General features: G+C 44.8%; 3 protein-coding genes across 6 annotated transcripts in view; 1 reads left to right on the forward strand and 2 right to left on the reverse strand.

Annotated features, from left to right (window-relative positions):
* Window positions 1-479: 479 nt before the first annotated feature.
* KICS2 (KICSTOR subunit 2) lies at window positions 480-12,611 on the reverse strand. 2 transcript variants are annotated; one of them, XM_080390783.1, is made up of 4 exons: window positions 10,241-12,611; window positions 8,084-8,157; window positions 7,869-8,005; window positions 480-3,218 (listed from the first exon to the last, which is right to left on the reverse strand). In XM_080390783.1, exons 1-4 carry the CDS (start codon window positions 10,473-10,475, stop codon window positions 2,402-2,404), a joined length of 1,263 nt encoding a protein of 420 aa, XP_080246909.1. In that variant the 5' UTR covers window positions 10,476-12,611; the 3' UTR covers window positions 480-2,401. The 2 variants fall into 2 exon arrangements, with proteins under 2 accessions (XP_080246909.1, XP_080246908.1); XM_080390782.1 differs by having other exon boundaries at window positions 7,869-8,157.
* A 153-nt stretch (window positions 12,612-12,764) lies between these two features.
* Window positions 12,765-16,444, reverse strand: RPL18A (ribosomal protein L18a). The gene is made up of 5 exons (XM_080390792.1): window positions 16,287-16,444; window positions 15,675-15,854; window positions 14,947-15,076; window positions 13,321-13,430; window positions 12,765-12,907 (listed from the first exon to the last, which is right to left on the reverse strand). Exons 1-5 carry the CDS (start codon window positions 16,302-16,304, stop codon window positions 12,815-12,817), a joined length of 531 nt encoding a protein of 176 aa, XP_080246918.1. The 5' UTR covers window positions 16,305-16,444; the 3' UTR covers window positions 12,765-12,814.
* A 148-nt stretch (window positions 16,445-16,592) lies between these two features.
* XPOT (exportin for tRNA) overlaps window positions 16,593-21,385 on the forward strand; it is a 29,014-nt gene continuing 24,221 nt past the window's right edge. For 2 of the 3 annotated variants that reach the window (XM_080390735.1, XM_080390736.1), the window contains exon 1: window positions 16,593-17,925. In XM_080390735.1, coding sequence (XP_080246861.1) covers window positions 17,239-17,925 — 687 coding nt within the window. In that variant the 5' untranslated portion in view covers window positions 16,593-17,238. The remainder of the gene's footprint in view (window positions 17,926-21,385) is intronic. The other variant, XM_080390737.1, reaches the window with a different exon arrangement.

The following is a 21,385-nucleotide window of genomic DNA, read 5'->3' on the forward strand; positions in this document are numbered from 1 at the left end:
GTTGTGGCTTCCCTCAGCTCTTCATCAACCTAAATATTCAGAAATTCTTACCCATGAGTTGGATGGCTCCTCTGGTGGCTTCCTTAAGGTCCTCTGAAAAAAACTGCAGCAAACCATCCCAGCACTGATAAGGGGCAAAGCAAGTCTCACCTCCCCCTGCAGAGAAACACCACCTACCATCTCTTCCCCATTCCCAGAGACACCACTCACCAAAACCAGTGGCAGGAGAGTGAAGCAAACCACCCAGTCTGCTGAACAGTCATCTCTCCATAAAAACCACTGGGAACAACCTCTAGGCATTTCAGCAACTGGCAAAAGTTGCTGATCTGCTCTGAAGGGCAGCAGATTTCTGTCACCTCTTCCAACATATCCCCTGCAACTCAGAAATAAGCAAGAAGGTGCCTGTACCACATGCATTCTTTTTCCCCAGTCTCCTTTCCCACAGAAAATATGAGAGGAAAATACCGTAAAGGCAGGCAGAATTTGTATAACGCTTTATTACACTGCTGAAGACTTGGAATCAATTCTGGCAACAGCCTCTTTTCTGTTACTCTGATTGAGGAAGTCAATAGTACAATGTTCTTACAAGGTCACTGTCCGACAGAGGGAAGCACACGAACTTTGGCAATACTGTCATTTGCAACTTTGTCCTGTTAAAAGGGTAATTCAAGCTGCAAAGTGTAATGCCATTAAAACCAGGTACCGCCCAGTTGCTTATTTATTTGCAAGTTCTGTTATTTTCCAATGGCAAAGAGCAGATTAAACATTTGAGTGATACTGCAGTCACGGACTTTAGGTGAAAGACAGTAGCACAGATACTCACAACAGACTAATATATAATTATAGCAAAGCTCTATTTGGTACAAAGTGGAAAAGTCAGAGCTCACATTTTGAGAACAGAACATGCTTATGTGATTGTAAAGAAATTGGTACCTGCAGCAAGAGGCAAGACAAGTCACCATGATCTCATGTAGGAGAGAAAGGGCATCAGTAAAAGCCATGTCTGCAATGGTATCTTTTATATTTCAGTCTTAACAGAAACCAACATTATGACTTAAACTCCCTTTTAAAACAAACCTGATGATGTTGTTATACTTTACACAATGTCAACTAAGGATCTAACTTTACTACAAGTACATATCAGTCCTCCTGAATTCCCATGAAAGCGCTCGCAAACTGCATAGCTAGGTCAAAAGAATCACGCAATGTAAGGCTACCGCCAAATTGACCCTTTTATTGTATTTGGAAATACTGATCTCCAAAATAAAGCACTTTCAGGGTAACTAGAAAACATACTTTTTCCAAACCTGCAGTCTAGAAGTAAGTGGCAAGAGAGACATTTTAGAATGAGGTAAACATACTGCATAGGCTATATATTTAAATCCAAATTCCAAAAGTTATTTGGCTTAACCATGAAGTTATTTAAAATTGAACAGAAAGAAAAAACTATATACTTACAAAAATCTGAAAACAAATCCAGGTCGGCTCTAGCAGCAAGTTAGAAAATCACTCATTTACAACGAGCATTTCCTACTGTGCTTTTTTTTTTTCTTTTTTCAAGTTAGCCAGACAAAAGCACAATTTGAAAAGAACTTTGCTGCTTTTTCCATGGAGCTGTTCCTTCCAGAATACATGCTCAATCTCAGCTTGTGTCCTTCAGTTAATCTGACCCAAGACTGGTACTGGACACACAATGTTACAACATACCAGTGAATACTGGCCTTCCAGCCCATGCTGCAGCTTTTCTTGCCCCAGCCTGCATTCTGAAGCAATGACAAAGCTTTATGACATAGGGTGTTCAGAATAGAGACTGGTGCTTAACAGAGTGTCATAGACCTCAATTATCTTTTAAAACCATTTGAAAACAAAGTTACAATTAACAGTAGTGCCTTTTGTGAGTCTTGTATTTTTATTTAAAATGTGTTCTTGCAGGTTCGCCTTTTTTCAGTATTCCCTTGTACCAGTGCTTAGTTCCCAAAAATCACTCCTGTCAAGCAATGCAATTTCCTGAAAAGATAGTATCTTCCATCCTCACCACATTTTCAATAAACTCTGTAGAAGACAGTCAATGATCAGACTAAGATAAAGTGCATATATTCCTTTCTGATATAGGCAACAGAGTTGTGGACTGAAAAAATAAATCATACTGAAAACCACACCAAAAAAAAATATCGTACTGTGGCCATTTAGCACCTCACAATTAAGTTGTCTCACTGAGTACTACCCAAAAATACTTTTCTTCAAGTGTCTGTTAGCTTAAAAAAAAGGGAACTTGTAACATTAAAAAATAATGGTTCCTTTTTAATTAGACTCTGAGAATCACGAATTTATGTAACCCTTGAAAGCTACAGCTCTACCAAGGCTGGCTTACTGCCTTGACAACTCGGAAGTAGTTTGTATTTCACCCTTTGGATCCAGGCTTCAAGCTTGCAAAAGCTTTGGAGTTCTTAAGGGAATGTGAAATTTCATTGAGAAAAGAAATAAAATGATAGTCCCTTTCTGACTTCCTGGACTCAAAAATAACTACAATGGTAAAGTGAGGTTCGGGGCGAGTCAGAAAGTACGTGCTTTGGACTTTGTCATCGTAGAAGTGAACAACCTTCTCCAAACTGTTGAGGTCAGAGGTTCTATCAGTCATAATCATGATTACATTGGGCCAGTGCATAACAGGTCTGTCACTGGGCAGAGACACCACTGCAGGGTACTGATCCACTCCTTTGGGTGCTTCCCTGTAAGAATGGGGATGATGATAACCATGTCCCTGAAAACTCTCTGATCCACGATTGTCAAAAATTAAGGAAACATTGACGGCATCATACTTCCGGATGAAGCTGGAAATTTTCCCAAAATAATCAGGATTTGTTTTAGCGGTCAAAGTTTTCATTTCAGATGCTGTTGTTTGTCGACTAAGGGCCTCATGAAAGTAAAAGCTAAACTTGGCAAGGAGAATGTTCTTGAGCTTCATCAGCCAGAGGAAGAGGTGCGGAGGTTGTACAGCCTTCTGAGACTGCCCTCCAAACAGATGTTTCTTGGTCTCTCGCTGTTTCTCAAAAATTTGGCCCCAAGTCTGTAGTTTTGTGTGAGCACTGTGCAAGTTGACCAGTGATGGAAGGAACTTCCACTCTGAGATCTGAGCCTGAGCCTTTAAGAGATGTGCAAGCACATCTACCTCCAGCTGGAAACTGCTTTCAAGAGGACTGAGGATTGGATGATGAAATCTAGAAAACAACATTAGTTAAGACATGAGAACTGCTATACACAACAGTGAAATAATCAGATAGGATTTGTCAGTTCACAGACAGAAGACCAAACATTAAAACAGAGTAAAGTGTAAACCAGAAAATAATGTTAATTTAAAAAACAGCTCTTCTAACATAATTATGGCAAATATTTTAATGAACATACAGTACTTCACTTTTGACAACAACATGTCTAAGACCTTTATCTATCAAAGCAAGGGAATTCTATTTGATCAGTTCAAGAACAATCACTGTTCATCTTGATCCATGAACTACTATAACACTTTAAATTCAAGTGGCTTTGTTCCAATTTAAAATCCCTTCTGATGGTAAAACACATCTTGATAGTTCTGGAATAGCAGTAAGACATTAAGTTAAATTAAAGGAGTTGCTACAAATTTGTTGTTTGTACAGTGGAGCTATAAGGAAGCCAAGCCTTTATTTTTAAAAAAAAAACCACAATAAAATTGTGATGGAAAATTAGTCAATAGAACCATGATTAACTGTATTTACCAATAAGCCAGGTCTCAAACTTCAAACCTCGGTGAACTAAAAGCAATGAAAGGGAAAAACACTTGGCAGGATTTCATCATATCATACTGAAGATGCTGTAACAACTGATTTCTCTTACTAAAAATTCAGGTCAAGATCAGCTCTCAATTTAACAAATGTTTTAAAAAACCCACCCCAAACTCACAACACTTCATCTACCAAGTAAAAGTACCACTGCACTTCTTATTCACAAGTGATCCTACCATTAGAACAAATCTCGATTAAATGGAATTTTATAGATCCATTCTATAGCTTTCTCACTTTATTTTTTCCTAAATGCCAGCAGAAAAAAAAAGATCCAGTCTACCTCCCCTTCCCTTGATACTCAAATGACTTGTAAACTCATCAACATAATCAATAAATACATACTTAAACTGTGCAAAACTGTTCCAGTTACAGAAAGAATGAGTCTTCAGCAAACACAGAAGTGGCCTTTTTAGTAAATGCATTCCGTAAAAGGCATTTAAGACTCCTTAAGAAATCTCCAGCAAAGACCGACCAATAGTTCAAAGACAAGACTTCATGAGGTTTCCATTTAAGATAGATTTATCCCCTCATTTCAGGAAAATATCCTGGGTCTTGTTTTTGTTTTAAAACAAAGAAGTTTATGCTGAATTCTTCCAACCTTTAACAGCTCATCTTCACACAGAGTAAAAGCAACTCCATTATTCCCCTCAGCTCCCAGGACACAATACATAACATCCATTTTAGAAATACTTGGTTCAAAACCAAAACACTTAATTCCATTGTGGACCAGAGGAGAGAATGAGAATTTTAGGCTTTTCATCCTCTCTCCCTTCACTATTTTTTGACTTTCCATCAAGATCTTGCCAAAACATTAATTCTCAGGCTTGTGAAAATCATCTGACAATTTTATCACTATTTTTAAGCATCTCCTTTTTTTGGCAGCCACAATACATGTCTTGAAAGGATTTTCTACTCAGACACATGTCCAAATTTATTTGAAGAAAATGAAATTAATAATATCATAAATCAGTTTATGCACCATGTTCTGCAAACAGGCTAGGTTGACCAGCCACCTTCTGTACACAGTACATGTCAGCAACCATCACATTACCTGTTATACCAGATACAGTGATTACTGACTACTTCAGTGGGCTGAGAAGTCCAGAGCATATTTACCTTTCTTTGAACAAGAATCAATTAGAAATAATATTCTGTTAATAGTCAACATTATGTATTTCCAATGATTCTGGTATTCAGAGTTTTGCTGCCACATATGTTAAAAAAAAGCATATACAACATTATTTGTTCCAGATAGTCCTATCAAGTGCTCACTTAGCAATGTGGCTTCAACACACTTGCAGTCAAACAAGGTTATCCTTCAGTCTTAAAAGCAATTAAAAAAATGTATGCTAATGCAGCACTGCCAAGTCCTGGATTAACATGATGATGAATAGCTTTAGATTTCTACTTTCTTCATGGCGCATACCTATCTTCATGTTTCACTGCACAGCAGAATTTGCTAAACCATTTTAATCCAAAAACACACACCTCGGCCACAGCTGAGAAGCTTGATAAGGCTGCAGAGCAAACTAACAGGTAATGTACTCAGCACATCTGCTGTAATTAAGTTTCATAACACACAGAAGCATCTGACTGAGCTCAATATCACTTAAAACAGACAGGGATTTATAATATTTCAATAAACCAGAGTGTTAAGAACTTAAAACCACAGTGGAAAATTGATTTTTTTAGCTAATCATTCTCAAAGGCAGATGGATGCTAGAGTTTTGTTTTGCAGACTATGAAGAAGCCTCATTTTTCTTGAGCTTTTAACTTCCTTCCATGGAACACTCATGCATGCATGTATTTATGCTGACTAAAATGATGACACAAATGCTGACTAGATTAAAAACATTAAGACTTCAAAATAATTACATTAAAATAGGTTTAATAGTTACTTATTCATTTTGCACTAAGCTTTTAAAGGATCCTGCTTCTCATGCTGTTTCAATTATTTCAGTTAAGAACCAATCCAAACCAACAGTTAAAAAAAACACAGAAAAAGTTACTTCTCCAGCTGTATTCTATAGAAAAACAGAAAAATGTCTAGTATTGGCTATGTTCAAGTCAGCAGTAAGTATCACCAAAACAGGTTTAAGCTGTTCAAAAGTTAATGATTTTTCAGATACGAACAATATGACTCTGTTGTTGACAGTCAATTAATTCTGCCATTCCTTTATCAGCAAGTAATTATTTGCTCTAAGTTATCTGAGCAGCTATTTTTAGATGTAAAGGAAAGAAACCAAGGCCAGAACCTCTCTACAGAACAGATGCCCTGTCTGGCCCTAGCACAGTTGGCTAAAATAACGGCATACATCCTCAACTGCAACTGAAGAATATATTGACAGAGGAAAGAGACTGGGTAAGGATGAGGTAATTTGACCTTTCACCTGAGAGGGTCAACAGACTGTAAAACACAACAGGTTTCCAGACAGCACGCATGAACATAACAGCCCCCAGAAACTGATCTGAGGAATCTAAAGGAAGCTATCATTATACCCACTTTTTCCAGAAATATTCTATATGTGACTGGGGAGAACCACACAGAAGCTACTTAATTAGCTCTAACAGCATCTTAGAAAGTCTCTATCTTAGAGATTTCTCATTAACCCAAAGCAAGATTGTCAGTTCTTTTCCCAGGGAGACACTGCTTATTTTTTTTAAAGAGGTTATAACACTACCTTAGAAGCACAGACCTGTCACTGAAATTAATTTAAATGGCACATTTATCAGTAAAACATTTCATATATTACAGACTCCAGTCACTTCATCAAAAGTATCAATTTTGTTTTTCAGATTTTTAATGGTGCTGTTGACTCGGGACATGGTCAGAATAGATGGCAATGGTTCGTGTACAACATAAATCAATTTGAAAAAAACCCCACACCATCAACTTACCTCCCTTTACTCTTTAATGTTTATCACATCAAGGAAAAATATGTAAATTTCATGTTGTATTAGACTAACAGCCCTGATAGTCTACAGGTTCACAAAAAAATCACTAGTAAGATCATATACACTAGTTTTGATTTTCAAATCACAAAATTACATAGCAATTTTCCCAAGTTATTCCTAAAAAAAGGAGCCAGCTGCAGTGCTTCGATTTGGAATATCAGAAAGCAGCACTGAATTATTTCTGCTAGATGTACACCTTAAAAATCGTAACTGGGGAAAAAAAACCAACCAACCTACTTCAGCATATTCTCCCCAAACGTCATCTTAGACACTACTTCACTAACAAAAGATTTGAAAGAATTCAACTACATTTGAAAGTTAACTTCCTACAATGGCCACCTTCTTTTGCTTTAAAATAAGGAGGTAGAATCTAATCTGTTCCCTCTTTTTTTAAACTGCCATCACTTTGAAGGCTCATATCTGTTAGATGTGAAATACCCACCCCAAAGTTACTTAGAAACATCCTGAGATTCTTGTAACAGGAACTATTAGATCTTAACTTCAAGAAACCATAATGGCAGGGACCAAAGACTCAGAGGTGCTCCTTCTGCTGGCTCTAATACCTCTCAAAAGAAATGATGACAGAGCACTGTAAAACCCTACTAGGTAGACCAGATAGTTGTGGTGTAGCTTTTAGAATGAAGCAGACATATATTCTAGTATAAAAAGTAAAACTGTCACACAAATACCAGTTTCATTTATATATCAATTTTACTGAAGTTCATATGGAATTAAGTCTTGTTTCCTCTCCACTCCCAGTGAAAAAGCACAAGAAATCTTACACACAACAAAAATGATTCTTCCTCTTTGCTGAATGCGAACACATCTAATGTTAATTAAGGAACAGGAAAGATTACTCCTAGAGCATGATGACAGAAACACTCTCCCATTTTTATTCTTCTTCAGAGGAGTCATATTTTGAGACCACACATCTGATGCTGCTGACCAACATTAACTTCATGCATGAATTCATGCAAGGGGCTGTGCTGCTCAGCAGTCAAAGGACGGTAAAGTCTTTAGGCTTGCTTTGAACCTCAACATCATTTATCACAGATCAGGTGTCTGAATACTTACTGCCAGCAAATAAGCACTGACCTTGAGCTGTATTTCCTTAAGATGGATTCCAAAATGTTTACCAGTTCCTCAGAGTTAATGAACTTTTGGGTGCTGAGCGTGTACATTTTTTCATAGAAGTCAGCAATTTCCATCCGAGCCTGAACAAAAAAACAGAGCTGTTCAGACAGGTGAGAAAGCAGCTCTTCCAAGTGAGGAGCTGTTCCTCCTAGTGCATTGTGACCCGTCGCCACCACCTTCTTCAGCTCATTATGCAGAGATGTGTAGATGGTTCGGATGGAGTCCTTTCGGCTGAAGAATGACTGACCACCTGTTCAGATAAATATGGAGGTATTACCAAAATCCAGGGACAGAAAAGATACACAGCAATACTGGAAAATTGTATATAACTTTATATACAAGTGCTTAAATAATGCTTATTTTCCCCCAGGTGTTCCTAACTGTTGTTTGATCAACGTGTATTTTTTTTTTTGTAATCAGGAATTTCAGTATATTATTTTGCAAGTAACTGAATTTCGCATAGCATATACTCAGAAGCATTTCAGGTAATTTCATGCAAGTCAGACTTGTCCCAATTCATATCTCAGCAGCCAACAACTGCTGCAAAACTTCAACTCCCTCACATCTGCCTTAGTTTTGGCATGACCTTTCAGAAAAGAAGGCTTTAGTTAAATTTGCTACTATTAGCCTGGCAATACTGTTATCTGCGTAAGTCAGAACAATCGAGTCATCAGGAAATTTTTAATAGCCTCCACTCCTATTAATAACTCTAGATCTTTTCAAGAGAATTCCCCTAATGATATCTGTTCAATCGTAAAGCACTCAAATTTGCAACACAAGCTTTAAATCGGAACTATGCGACATTTGTGTGTACAAACCTAAAGTTTCCTGTCCCTACACAATCTTAACATAATCCAGAATTCAAATGGAAAACAATCACAGTTTATCTCAGTGAGACCACAGTGCAGATTAATCCGTAACTAAAACTGGGCAGGGGAGGAAATCTGTGCCTATCAACCTGCTCAACACTGAGGAATTTAAAAAAAGAAAAGACAGAAGTAGAGGGTCAAAGTGAAAAATACTTAAATTCGATGTTAACCAAAAGACTGTACAAAGGTACTAACCTTATTTCATGATTTCTATGAACACATGCCCTTATGTGCCACTGTGGTACTCAACAGCTGCAGCAGAGCAAGGATCACAGGGACTAAATCTGCAGAACTTTGAGATTCCAAATTTAGGTTCCACTTTGAAACTGCTTATAAATGTTGTAATGGTGGATAGCCCTTCTCACATCCATTTTACGCATGTAATGTTCAAGAGCAACCTCAGCAACTTGAAGCAGGAAGGCAGAGAACTTGTTACGGGGAAACAGCTACCTTACTAAGACAAGAGTAGCCTCCCAGGTCATGAGCAGAATGAAATATCATCTATTGCTGTTGTTCATGAAGTATATAACAAACAAAACTCTGTCCCTTCCGTTGTCAATTTTATCCTTTCTACAAGCACCAAATTCACTTTTTAAAGTCTGCCTTACAGACTGAGTTTTGTCTGTAAAGATCTTCTACAGCATAGTTCCAATTTACCATTTAAACACCAAAGCAGAATTTTCTCGATGTTTTACTGCATTACACATCAGACGCATATCCCTTGATCTATTTTCCATGCCAGTCTGCAGTTCAAAGAGAAAATCGTCAGCTTTGCCCAGAGGGCAACATGACAGCTCATCCTGTGCCAGTTTGGGATTTTTCTGTTCATGTACAGAGAGAGCAAGAAGCAGCCAAGATTACGGCCCCGACTTCCTGAGACCCTGCAGAGTCTGCACCAATAACAATCCTTAGGAGGCTATCTCCAGCCCCAAGTCCTTACACATATCCATCTCTAATATTAGGCCCTAGAACTGTGACATGAAAAAGTCCTCTGGTCACCCCAGCGAGCTCGCCTTTGCCAGAATCTCAGCCAGGGCATCCCAGCACAGAGGCACCTCTGGCTAAATACTGGGAAATGCAGGTAGGTAGCCCACCGGCCAATAAAGAGATGCACCGATCTGCCAGCCACCTGCGCTCCCATTTATCCGTCGGGGGCAGCCCGAACGGCACGGCCGATTTCTCCTTGGGCCACGGACACTCGCTAACCTAGCCCCGGCGTTTCAAACGCACGAACACGCCCCTCGCCGAGGCCGGGGCACCAACAGATTTCCGCACAGGGCGACGGCAGCCACCCCCTCCCCGCCGACACCCGCGCAGCTAACGCCGGGGCAGGCCGCGAGCGGGCACGGGCCGCCGCGCCGCCAGCGCCGCCCTCTGGGACGAGCGAGGGGCAGCCCGCAGAGGGGCGGGGGCCCGGAGGCGGATCCCTGCCCGCGGGGCGCGAGGGGCGCGGCCGGGCGGTACCTAGCTTCTGGCCCAGGAAGGTCATGCTGTGGTAGGCCTTCTCGGCGGCGGCCAGGTGCGCCAGCCCGGCCAGCAGGGCCAGCCAGCTGGCCCCCGCGCTCTTGTTGGCCTCCCGCTCCTTCTCCACATTGTCCTTGGCCTTGTCGTAGGAGAAGATGCCCAGGTGGGAGAAGAAAGTCTCCAGCACGGCCTGCTCCACCGGCACCGGTGCGCCCAGCGGGATGGCCTCCCCCATCCCGCCCGGCGGTGCCGCCGCCTTCTCCGCAACGACCGGGGTTTCCGGGTCCGGCGCGGCGGCCGCGTGAGGGAGGCAGCAGGCACCGCCCTACCCACGCGCCTGCCCTTGTCACGTGACAAGCGAGGCGGGGAGGCGGGAGCCCGCCAGGGTCACGTGACGGGCGGGGCCGCGGGCAGCTCGCTTGGCGGGCGGGAGGCGGCCGCGCGGGAGCCGGCCCCAGGCAGCGCCGCAAGCCGCGCGGCGTTCCAGCGGCATCCCCGCTCCCGGCAGGCCCCGGGCCTGGAGGCTGCGAAGCCGGAGGACTAACCCAGGGAACCGCAGCCGCGGCCTAGCCGTGGGCCGGCCGCGCCCGCACCGCGCCGCGATGCCCTCGGCTGCCCGCGCCGGCAGCGCTGCTGCCGGTAACGAGCCCTCTCCCACCCTGCCGCGATGCTTTTTAGGAACCTTGGCCTGGTTTCAGCGGGGATAGAATTAATTTTCTTCTTAGTAGTTAGTACCCTGCTGTGTTTTGGCTGTAATGTGAGAACAATGTTAATCACCGCACTGATGAGTTTAGTTGTTGCTGGGTGATGTTTATACTGAATCGAGGACTGTTAGTTCTTTGGGCCCTGCCAGCCAGAGGGCTGGGGGGAGGGGGGCACAGCCAGGACAGCTGACCCGAACTAGCCAAAGGGGTATTCCATACCATATGATGTCATGCTGAGTATATAAGCTGGGGGAAGAACAAGGAAGGGAGGGATATTTGGCATTATGGCATTTGTCTTCCCAAGTAACCATTAGCATGATGGAGCCTGGGGATGGCTGAACACCTGCCTGCAAGTGGGAAGTAGTGAATGAATTCCTTGTGTTCCTTGTTTAGCTTTGCTTGCGTGCATGGCTTTTGCTTCACCTATTAACCCTTGAATTTTACATTCCTTTCTGATTCTTCTCCCCATCCCTCTGGGTGAGGGGGAGTGAGCAAGTGGCTGCATGGTGCTTGGTTGCTGGCCAGGGTTAAACCATGACAAACCTGAAGCCCGTTGTCATGTGAAATTGTTCTTCTCAAGTTAAAAAGTTCCAAAATACAAGGTCTTGCTGGTGACCCTATTCCTACCCTTTGGCATTACCGTGGTGGGACTGCTGCAGGGCCATCCAGCCACTTTGCCATTACAGTTTCCCCTCCCTTGCAACTGGGAGATTGTAAATTGCTGAAATTAACCCCCTTTTTTTCAGATCAGATGTTCAATGTTCAGCCCAGATGAGCTCCCCGAAATGATTCACTGTGGAGGCAATGAGCTCAAAGCTCAGCTGCAGGGCCGCGAGGCTGTGGATGGAACAGGGGGCTGCTGGGGTAGCACTGACTGGTCCAACTCTTGTGGGCCACCCTCTTTACCCTAAGCAAGGCTCGCTTGAAATCAACAGGCAGTTCCTCTCAGGGCCGAGTTGCAGCTCTCTAGCTACCCCAAAACTAAAACATTCCCAGTTCCCTCTCTGGACAGTCTTTCCCTGTACTCTACTCACACCTGCATTTGTTTTTAAGCTGGCAGCCAGACAAAACACAGCATGTTCTCTTAACTCTGGGCAAGACCTGTATACTGATCAAACAAGCTGCCTACCTCTGGTTCAGAAAACTCAAAGCACACTGTAATTTTCAGTAGGCACCAGATGTAAAAAATGGCTTTAGGTGTGAAGCAGCCTTTTAAATTAACCTTTACTACAGCGTCAGCAATAGTTTTTTTTACCATGGCATTATACTGTAAATATGGTAGCTTAAAGGTTGCATTTAAAATTTTTCATCAGAACAACTCATCTAATATAAAAGATAAGTCTGCCAAACCCTTCATCACTTTTAATTTCTAGGTGCAGGCACCTCTGTATGCATACACGATTCAGAATAGTGCCTAACATCCTTGAAAAGGTTCAGGTTAGAATTAAAAGTTTTGCTTTAAATGCTTAAAACCTGAAGCAGCCAAAGTTACGAAGTCTTTGTTTTTACAGCTGACAAGTTTGAGTTCTGTACGCACAAAAAGCTGCCATCTTTCTGAATTCAACTGTATTTACTTAGCATGCTGAAGGGATCTTACACCTGCTCAACAATAGACTTTGGCCTGGAAAGCTGGTTATTAAAATTTTAGTTTATTGATGGGCTAGTTTGGAAATTTAAGTCAGCACCTGAAACATTTACCTGCTTCAAGGCAATTGTACCTGTAAGTAGTAGACTGACAATAGTTTACAGAAAACAGAGTAGGGAGGGGGACTCTGAGGTATCCAGGACACTGTTTCCAAAAGACAACTGGGAGTCAATGGTTCAAGTAAGACCTTTATTACAACACAGAGTTGACAGCACATTTTCATATTTAAAAGAAAGTATTTGGTCTCTTGGTGGTGAAACGTGGTTTGTGCTGGCGACGCAGAACTCTGTGTGGCAGAGGGAACTTTATTTTAGAATCCTGCAAAAAAAAATGTTTCTATGTTTATTGAGATATTAGATGAACAACAGAGTAGTTTGCAATAAATAGCTAAGCCATATTTAACTGCTAACTTATGTATAGAGAAGTAATGCATGCACAGCTTAGATATACTTCATAGCAGCTAACAGATGCCTTAGTCTTGCAATATTATTTTTTTTAAGAAATGCCTGCTAAAGGCAAGTTTTCTGCAACATAACACTTACTTGGTTTAGTTTTACTTCTTTTCAAACAGTTCTAGCATTGAAAGTCTTGACTGCAAACCTACACATGTAGGTTTGGTTCCCTCCTTATTTTTGCCCGCAAAACAAACCTGCACCAGGTGAGAAAGTTACCCCCTTCCAGTCCAATGTCAGACCAGGACCCACCAGCCACTGCAGTGTTACTTCACTTACATGGAACTGTTTGACTGCTGGTCTACGGCATTTGCTGGCAGCAATTTCCTCAACTTTCATGATCTGAATAGAGTGAGCACGGGCACGATGACGCGCTCCCATATCACGGTCTGTAACAAGAGAACTCAATAAATCCTAAGACATTTTCAGTTCAAAAGTCTTACTATGATCTGTTCAGGAAGTGTTTATAGTACCATCTACAGTTTTTAAAACTTCAGATCAACTCTACTTAATCATACTCGTTTTAATATCTTAAGTGATGACAGAAATATCACAGAACCAACATGCAGCAGCAAATTCTTCCTGGAACTCATAACCTCACTCATCCATGAAATTGCATCTTATTCTTCTTGCTTGATTTCAAGAAGGCACACACATACAAGGAGTAATCTATGTGAGACTATTTCATTTTTTTGCACACAAAAACTGATTCGGAATTAACAATGAAATATGATTACTGGGGAAAGACGTCTGAACTTCTGAATTTCAAAAAAATTTCCCTTCCAAAAGGAAGGTGCAAGCAAAGGCTGAATTTAAGGTTATCTTTACTTTTCTTAAAACTGACAAGTGATACAAACATACATTGATATTTAGCTACATAATTAGCCTTTCAAAGCAGCAGGAAGCCATCTGCACATGGCTTCCCTGTGGCAGTGCAAATCACTGCCTTCAAATCATGATGTCCATAGCTAGTTCCATAAAAGGTATGCCTGCTGAAATACTGTTGTACTTACGATGTTTCCCATGAAGATTTAACATACCTATTAAAAAACTTACCTGTCAAAAGTATTCCTGAACATAAAGGTATCAAAGTCATTGTATCATGACAAATTAAGTTCTCAGGTCTCTTATGAAGTCATTCAGTATGTTAATTAACAGGAAATATTCTAATTTAATGTAGAACCTTAAATTTCACTTTCAACAGCACTTCAGCTTTTGAAAGGCGACAAGATACATTTAATATCTGCACACATGACAAGAATATCATTATTAAGAACAATATTCTTTGGGTTTTTATGTGCATCCTCTAGTGTCCATAACACTTCTGGATTCAAGTATCAACAGCATCAGCTATACAAATGGTCTATCCCTCAAGTACTTCACAAAACAGACTGAAATCAGGACAACCCTTACTTCTCTCTGAACTGAGGCAACGAGATCTTGGAGCAACACAGACTTCCCCAGCCACCCACCCACTCCATGATTATTTTTTTTTTAACTTGCTCTCCAAAGGACAGAGACTATTATGTTCCACATGTCAGCTAAAACATTCTCTCCACAAGACTTTGAAAGATATACTCAATTATTTGAAAACAATAAATATAGTGCAGGAAATATATACAGCACTTAAAAGATCATGAAACTCGTCACTAGAATTATGGAAAGTCACACCAAGATGAAGTGAGATTATTTTGAGCTAGAGAAGCTGTATAAAGATTGGTAATGCATAAGGTACCACATACATAAAGATCTACGGACTTCTCTGGGAACTCCCCACTTTATTTTCCCAGTGCGTTTCAGTTAGCACAGATCAAGTCAGCACGCTTTATGCCCAGTTTAAGATTTAATCCTGTGCTTATATACTGGTCCTACCATTTTGTACCTCAAACAGTCAGATGTACTTACAGCACTGAGTGACAGCACCGGCCGTGGTCAAATCCCTGTACTCCCTGTACATGTTGTGAGTTCCACTACGAGAATCATAGCGCAACCAAATACCAAAATTTTTTACCCGCAGAGGGGACTTCTCATACACCTGGAATTACACAAGAGCACAAAAGTACTTAGAGACAGTACATCAGCAGCATTTTACAAGTTCAAGAATAAATATTTCAGAGCTCTAATGAAACCAATGTCCAGAGTTTTACTGTCAAAACCAAGTGTTTGTTCCTTTTCGCTGCAGCAGCACAGCTACATTCAAGCCTTGGTATTTCACAGTGAAGATTTTTTGTAACTCAGGGTGTAAAGAATCATACACACAAGAGTTCAGCTCTAAAAACTGTCTTTAAGTGTCAAAGTAGAGGACCATAAGCATACAAATACGTACTTTCCAAGAATTATGAATGTCCAGATGACTCTTGCAAGGTGTATTCCACCATAAAGCAAGTGTAATAACCAGACAGCAGCACTTACTGGTGGCATAGTTTAAAACTTTGAAGTGCTGAGAAGTTAAGTTTCTTTTTAGTTTACTGGACATATACTTCGAAAAAATACTGAACGTGTCACTCAGCAACTTAAGGATAAATGAATGTCAACCTCACCCCCAATAACACCGCCTCCTATAAATTCCTTCCACATATACCAGCTGGAGTTCCTTATAAATCTCACAGTTTTATAGGTTTTTAATCCCCCACCTGGCCACAGTACACAATCTCTCCAGAAGACTTCTTCATCTTCTTCAGTTGAGAAACGAAGTACCAGAACCGGGATTTGGCGACAACATGGTTCGGAGCGAAAATCCGCATCCGGTAGAGAGGAGGAGTCGTGCACTTCGGCGTAGGCAGGCATCGCCCAACCACCTTGTACTCCCGCAGCTGGAGGGAGACGAAAGACACGCCGCCCGCAGCATGAGGCCCTCCGCGCCAGCCTGACCCCACCCCGCCGCGGCCCGGCCCCGTGGAAGGCACCGCGGCTCCACATATAAACAGCGCGGCGAGAGCAGGTCAACCCAGGGGAAGGGGGAAGAGCCCACCGGCCCAGGCGAGTCACCCCGCCGGCCCATCTGTGCCGTCCGCCGATCACGGCCCCCCGCCTAGGGGCGGCGCGGCCTCCTCACGCGTCTTGCGGGAGCGGCGCCGCCGCCATGTTGGCCGCTCGCCTCTCTCAAGGGCCGGGTAGGGCCGCTCAGGCGCGCAGAGGCCGCGCGCAAAGGCCGCTCCCGAGCTCCGCAAGCCCGCGCCGCCGCCCTCCCAACGGCCGCTTCGGCCCGATCCCGGCCGTGCCCCCGCGCCCCGGCCTTCACTTACGGTGCCCGACGCCTTCATGGTGCTGCCTGCTCCGCAGCCCGCAGGAAAGGAAAGGCCGCGTGCGCCGCCTCCCGTCACCCGCTCGCCTGCAGTCCGCCCCCCGGCCGTCCTCTCCGCTCATTGGCTGGGAGGGGAGCGCGATTGGAGGATGCAGCCGTCACTCTGCTGCCGCGGCGGCCAGCACCGGGTTCCGGGCCGGCGGGGTCCGCGTGGCCTGGTCCGGACCCTGCCCGCGGTGGGGTAGCCCGGCGGTGCGCCGGGACGGTCCCGGGAGCTCGCGGTCCCCGGCGTACCGGAGCCAGGAGTGCCGCGGGCCCCTCTCCACGTCACCGTGGCAGCGGACCCCGCTGCCGGCCGGCCGTGCTCGCGTTGCTGCGGAGGACGTGGCAGGGAGGACCCAGGCCGAGGCAGCCGGCGCCGCGGACCCCTCGGGGCGGTAGCCGAGCATGCAGGGCAGCCGGGGAAACCTTCCTCCCCTGTGGTCCCGCGGGAGAGCGGGGCTACCGTGAGGCTCTCCCTGTGGATCCCCACATACGGTCCGATGGGATCCTGGTCACGGCGGGTCCCGAGGACCCGCACTCCGCGCCACGGGCGAGAAGCGGCCCCGCAGTGGCGGCCGGTTCAGATCGCTCCAGCGCTGCGCACGTCACACGCTTTTGAAAGCTGCGCTGCTGTAGCCATCAGATGCCAACGGGGTTTGCCTTGAAAGTTACTGTAGCAGCAACCCTGCTGTAACGATTCTGTAAATAGCTACATCTTGTTGCTGCAGTTATTTGCATGTAGTCTTTTTTTTTACTCTCCTGTAAGTCTTGATTTACAGTCACGCACGCACCTAATAAGGCAAGATCCCCCCATACATCGCAGCGTTGCACAATAGTTGGCAGGAGAGACCAACGCCACATCTGCAGGCACCACCCCGGCTACTCGTCTCCTCACAGGGAAGCCCGCGCCGATGCTCTTGCAGCACATGAGCTCGGGCCCCTCCTCGCGCGAGTCGCCGAGCAGGTCCCTCCGGCCCCGACCGCGAAACTCGCACCACAGCGGCACCGAGCGCCCCAGCCCTGCTGCCGCTGACAAAGCACGACTTCCGGATCCCGCAGGGAGCTTGGGGGCGGAACGGGCCAGTCCCGGTTGGTTAAATCGGCGCCATTGGTTTCACAGCGCCGCGGGGCGTTGCCAGCAGCGAGGAAGCGCCGCCGCTCGGGGGCCTTGCCCACGCGCCGCGGGGGGCGGGACTACGGCTCCCAGGGGGCCGCGGGGCCGCGGCGGCGGCACCTCCCGCCCTGCTCTGCGCCCGGCCACCTGCCCGGGGAGGGGAGCGGAGGGCAGCGCGGCGGGCGGGGCCAGCGGAGAGGGCGCCGCGCGGCACGCTGGGAGCTGTAGTCCTGCGGCGCGGCGGCCCCGCCGCGGGCGGGCCGAGGGGCGGGGGCAGCGGCAGCTTCGTTTCCCGGAGGTGCGGAGGCCGTTCCGCACGCGCGAGGGCCGCAGCGCCTCCCCTGGGCGTCCTCCTCCTCCTCCCGCCGCCAGCCGAGGCGGCGCGGCCTGGCCCGGCTCGACCCGCTCCCTATGCTCGTGGCGGCTGCGGAGCTGCGGGTGTGGGAGCGGGCAGCGCCGCCGCGATGGAGGAGTGACCGGGAAGGTAACGGCGCGGGGTGACGGGGACAGGACGTGTACACGCGGCGCGGGGTGACTCAGCCCCGGTGGTGGCGGGGGCTGGGCCTGCCCGGACGTTGGCGGGGGGCGCGGCGCTTCAGTGGCGGGGAAGGGGCGGTGTGGGCGCCCACGGGCGTCGCCGCTGAGGTGGCGGCGGCGGGCTCCTTCGAGACACCCGGCCAGTTCCACTCAGCCCCGCGCCGCCTCCTTCGCGGCCTTGAGGCTTTGGGGGTCTGGGGGTGACGCCGCAGTCGACCGGCCCTCGGCGTGCCTGCCCTCCGTGAGCCGGGGGTCTGGGGGTGCGTGCGTGCGGCCGCAAAAAATACGGGGATTTTTCTCCTCTCACGTACGCCGTAGCTCGCCGTGCTGCGGCGGCTGCCTCGGTAGCCGTCCTCCGTGATGGCCCGGGTGGGAGAGGGAAGTAACCGTAAGCTTGCAGTGAGGGGAGGGAGGGGCCTTCCCCACCTCCATATCCCGCTGCCCCCGGTGGTGTCCCGCCGTGGGAGAGCTGCCGCCGGGCTCCGGGGGGCCGCAGGCCCGGTAGGAGTGCTTTGTCACTCCGCAGCGGCCCCGGGGAGGGGCTGAACGGGTTAAGTTGCAGCCCCGGTGTCTTCGCCGCAGATGTGGACGCGGTGGGACGCGAGTGCCCGATCGCCGCCCTGAGCTGAGCCACGCAGCGGTGTTGGCGCTCCGGCGAGTGGGGGCTGGGTTCCTTGAGCAGGCTGGGGGGAGCAAGAAGACCTTACTCTTCACAGGGAATTCCTGGCCAGTAAGAATGTGCCTGATAGGAAGACCTAACATGTCACCTTCAGAAATAAAAACTTTCTAGTCCAGTCGAAAAGTTCTCGAAGTAGCTATAATTACACAGCTGTTCATTTTAACCGTGTGTTAAGTCAGGGTAAAAGCTCTAGAGCCTGAGAGTCTGTAAGTATGCTCAAGATCTGCAGCAAGCAAAACAGATCAAAAAAAGAATGTGAAAGGTGATCTTTTACTGTCTTTGTTTTATTAGAGAGAAAACCTGAGGGAATTAAGATGAAGCATGTCACTGGCTCCCTGCGTGCTATCACAATCTTGTAGATACCTAAAAGGAGTGCTGTCGTGAAGTACTCTTCAATTGCTAATTGTTCCCCGGGTTAGCATCTGTAGTTAAAGTGCTTTGAATGCTTTCATTATTAGGGCATATCTGGACCCAAGTTACACACCCTTGACCATGTTAGTGGTGTTAAACTGAGCAATCTTCCCCACTTGAACTGTGGCTACATTTTTTTTTTTCCTGCTTTCCTGTATGGAACTAGTTTATACTATCAAATGCATTATAAGTATTTGATAAGTGAAAGGGAAAAAAACTATTAATAAGAGATATGTATACCTGTATGACTTCGCTGTTAAGGAACTGCACCTTCCTAATTAGTCATATAGATGCCACCCATCATAGTGTACTGCTTAACAAAAAAAGCATCTCTACATAAATAAGACAATGCTTTCCACATTTGCATATTAAATATTAAAGTTATTGCTTATTTTTTATAAATAAAACTTGCTTTATTGATATACTTGATGTTATAGCTGAGTGTACCTTGCAATGGGTTTTGCAAACTGTGGGTACTATTAAAATTGCAGTTCAGGTTTGCTTTTGAAGTGTTACTGGCTGGTAAAATAGATCTGTAGGGGAAAAGCTACCAGCTTAACTAAAACCATATAGCACAAGAAGTTATTTTGTTAGCTTTCTCAAAAGGCTCATTCAAATAGTCTAACTCATTAATTGCCTTCTAGAGTTGGCTAGTCAAGCTGAAACTCTTAGAAAAAGATGTATGGTAGAAAATGAAATTTTAAATATACTCATGTTAGCATGATTTGCATTGCTGTTAATTAAACAAGTGAAGAGAATACATGTTTGAGCCAGGTTATTTTTAATAGCAAAACTTGTCATCCAGGTGTAGCAGCTTACTGCCTTTTGGGCAGATAATGTAGTGACATCAGCAGGAAAATATGCTGAAAATATGCTTCTGTATATTAAATGGTTTTACTTGTATAACTCTGGGCCAGACCCTAATCAAAAGATTAAAAAAAACAAAACAAAACACAACAACCCGAAACCGAACCAACCAACCAACCCCCCTCCCCCACGGCGGCATTTTGTCTTTATTGTAATCTGGCTGCTTTTAGATGTCGATTATGGCGAAAACAAGGTGGGGGCTGGGGATGCAGAAGGAGAAGACTCAGCAGAGCAACTTTAATCCCTAAAGGTTTTGACCCTGAGGGGGATTGCTCTGTGTCATAAGGCAGTGTATGAAGCTTGTTTTGCCACGAGTCATCGCTTTGTTCCAGATTTTCTGGTTTCTATTGGGCCACAACCTGCAGGGTTTTTTGGTACGAATTCAATTTTACTTTTTAAATGGCTTTTCGTGGTGCATTTTGTTACAGTGTATTCTGTAATGAGTTTTATAGCAATGTGTGTCTGTTACCACGTTAAGTTTTGGGCTCCCTTTTTCAGGCATGCTTGCGGTTAGTTGTCACTGTGCCACCTTTCTTCTAGTGGGGGAGGGTGAACAGTAGAGCATGCATAAGACATGCAATACTAAGAAATCAGAAGTGCTACCTATAGGCATGTAGGCAGCTTCAAACCACAGCTCCTTTGTATTTCATCTCTTCCTCTTGTCTGCCTTCCTTTCCTTTACCTCCTACATGCTTATGTAAGAAGGCCTTATTTCAGGCCTAATTAACTATGTTGCTGGGTGTCTGTGTGTGAGCTTGGAAGGATAGATGGATTTTTGTCCCCTCTTGGTGTTTAACAGCATCCTAGTATTTGACAATTTTATTTTTTTTTTAAATTCTTTTCTGTTTTACCATAGCATTGCAGAATAGCCTGCAGAGGCACATAATCTTTAGAACATTTGCCTAGTTTACTTTTTAATTTTACACTGAATTTTCTAAATAAAAATCATTGCTAGTAAATCAGCACCCATTACCAGGCACAGAAAACTTTTAGTAACTCAGTGTGATGTATTTTGTCGTTAATGTCTGAGATATTTCTCTTGTGTGTGCTTGTTTTAGAGGAAAGACCTCCTAATGGCTTTGCTCCCCTAGGGGAAATACTTCATTAAATGGGTTTATGAAGCATCTTAATAATATTAGAGATTAGTAGCTTTTTTTTTTGCAGTTGTGAAGGTTGTGGTGGGGAAAAAATACAGCAGTCTATAACTTAAGTAGGAGATTTATGCTTATGTCATATCTTGCTGAAATCTTCTCTGCATGCTTGAAATTTTAGTTCAAGCCTTTCAGTTGAATAGTACAACATCATGCCATTTCTCTGTTAAGATGATATTAGCTCTTTTCAAGAGAATTGAAATATATGGACACTTTAAATTTATTTTATTCAGTAAGAAGTTTGGTACTATTAAAAGTTTATTAAAGGACTCAGAATACTGATATCTGTATCAGAACTG

Source organism: Falco punctatus (genome assembly GCF_963210335.1).
Source record: "Falco punctatus genome assembly, chromosome: 6".
Taxonomy (NCBI): Eukaryota; Metazoa; Chordata; class Aves; order Falconiformes; family Falconidae; genus Falco; species Falco punctatus.

Bases quoted from the DNA above. Each gene is read 5' to 3' on its own strand.
- KICS2 (XM_080390782.1), bottom strand. From the start codon at position 10,475: ATGGGGGAGGCCATCCCGCTGGGCGCACCGGTGCCGGTGGAGCAGGCC. The intron at 8,158-10,240 runs GTACCGCCCGGC...TTATCTGAACAG, and splicing joins CTTCCTGGGCCAGAAGCTAG to GTGGTCAGTCATTCTTCAGC. The intron at 3,219-7,868 runs GTCAGTGCTTAT...GTTGTTTTCTAG, and splicing joins TTAAGGAAATACAGCTCAAG to ATTTCATCATCCAATCCTCA.
- RPL18A (XM_080390792.1), bottom strand. The intron at 15,077-15,674 runs GTGGGGGATTAA...GTGTAATTCCAG, and splicing joins AGATTGTGTACTGTGGCCAG to GTGTATGAGAAGTCCCCTCT. The intron at 13,431-14,946 runs GTAAGTACATCT...CTCTTGTTACAG, and splicing joins CGGTGCTGTCACTCAGTGCT to ACCGTGATATGGGAGCGCGT.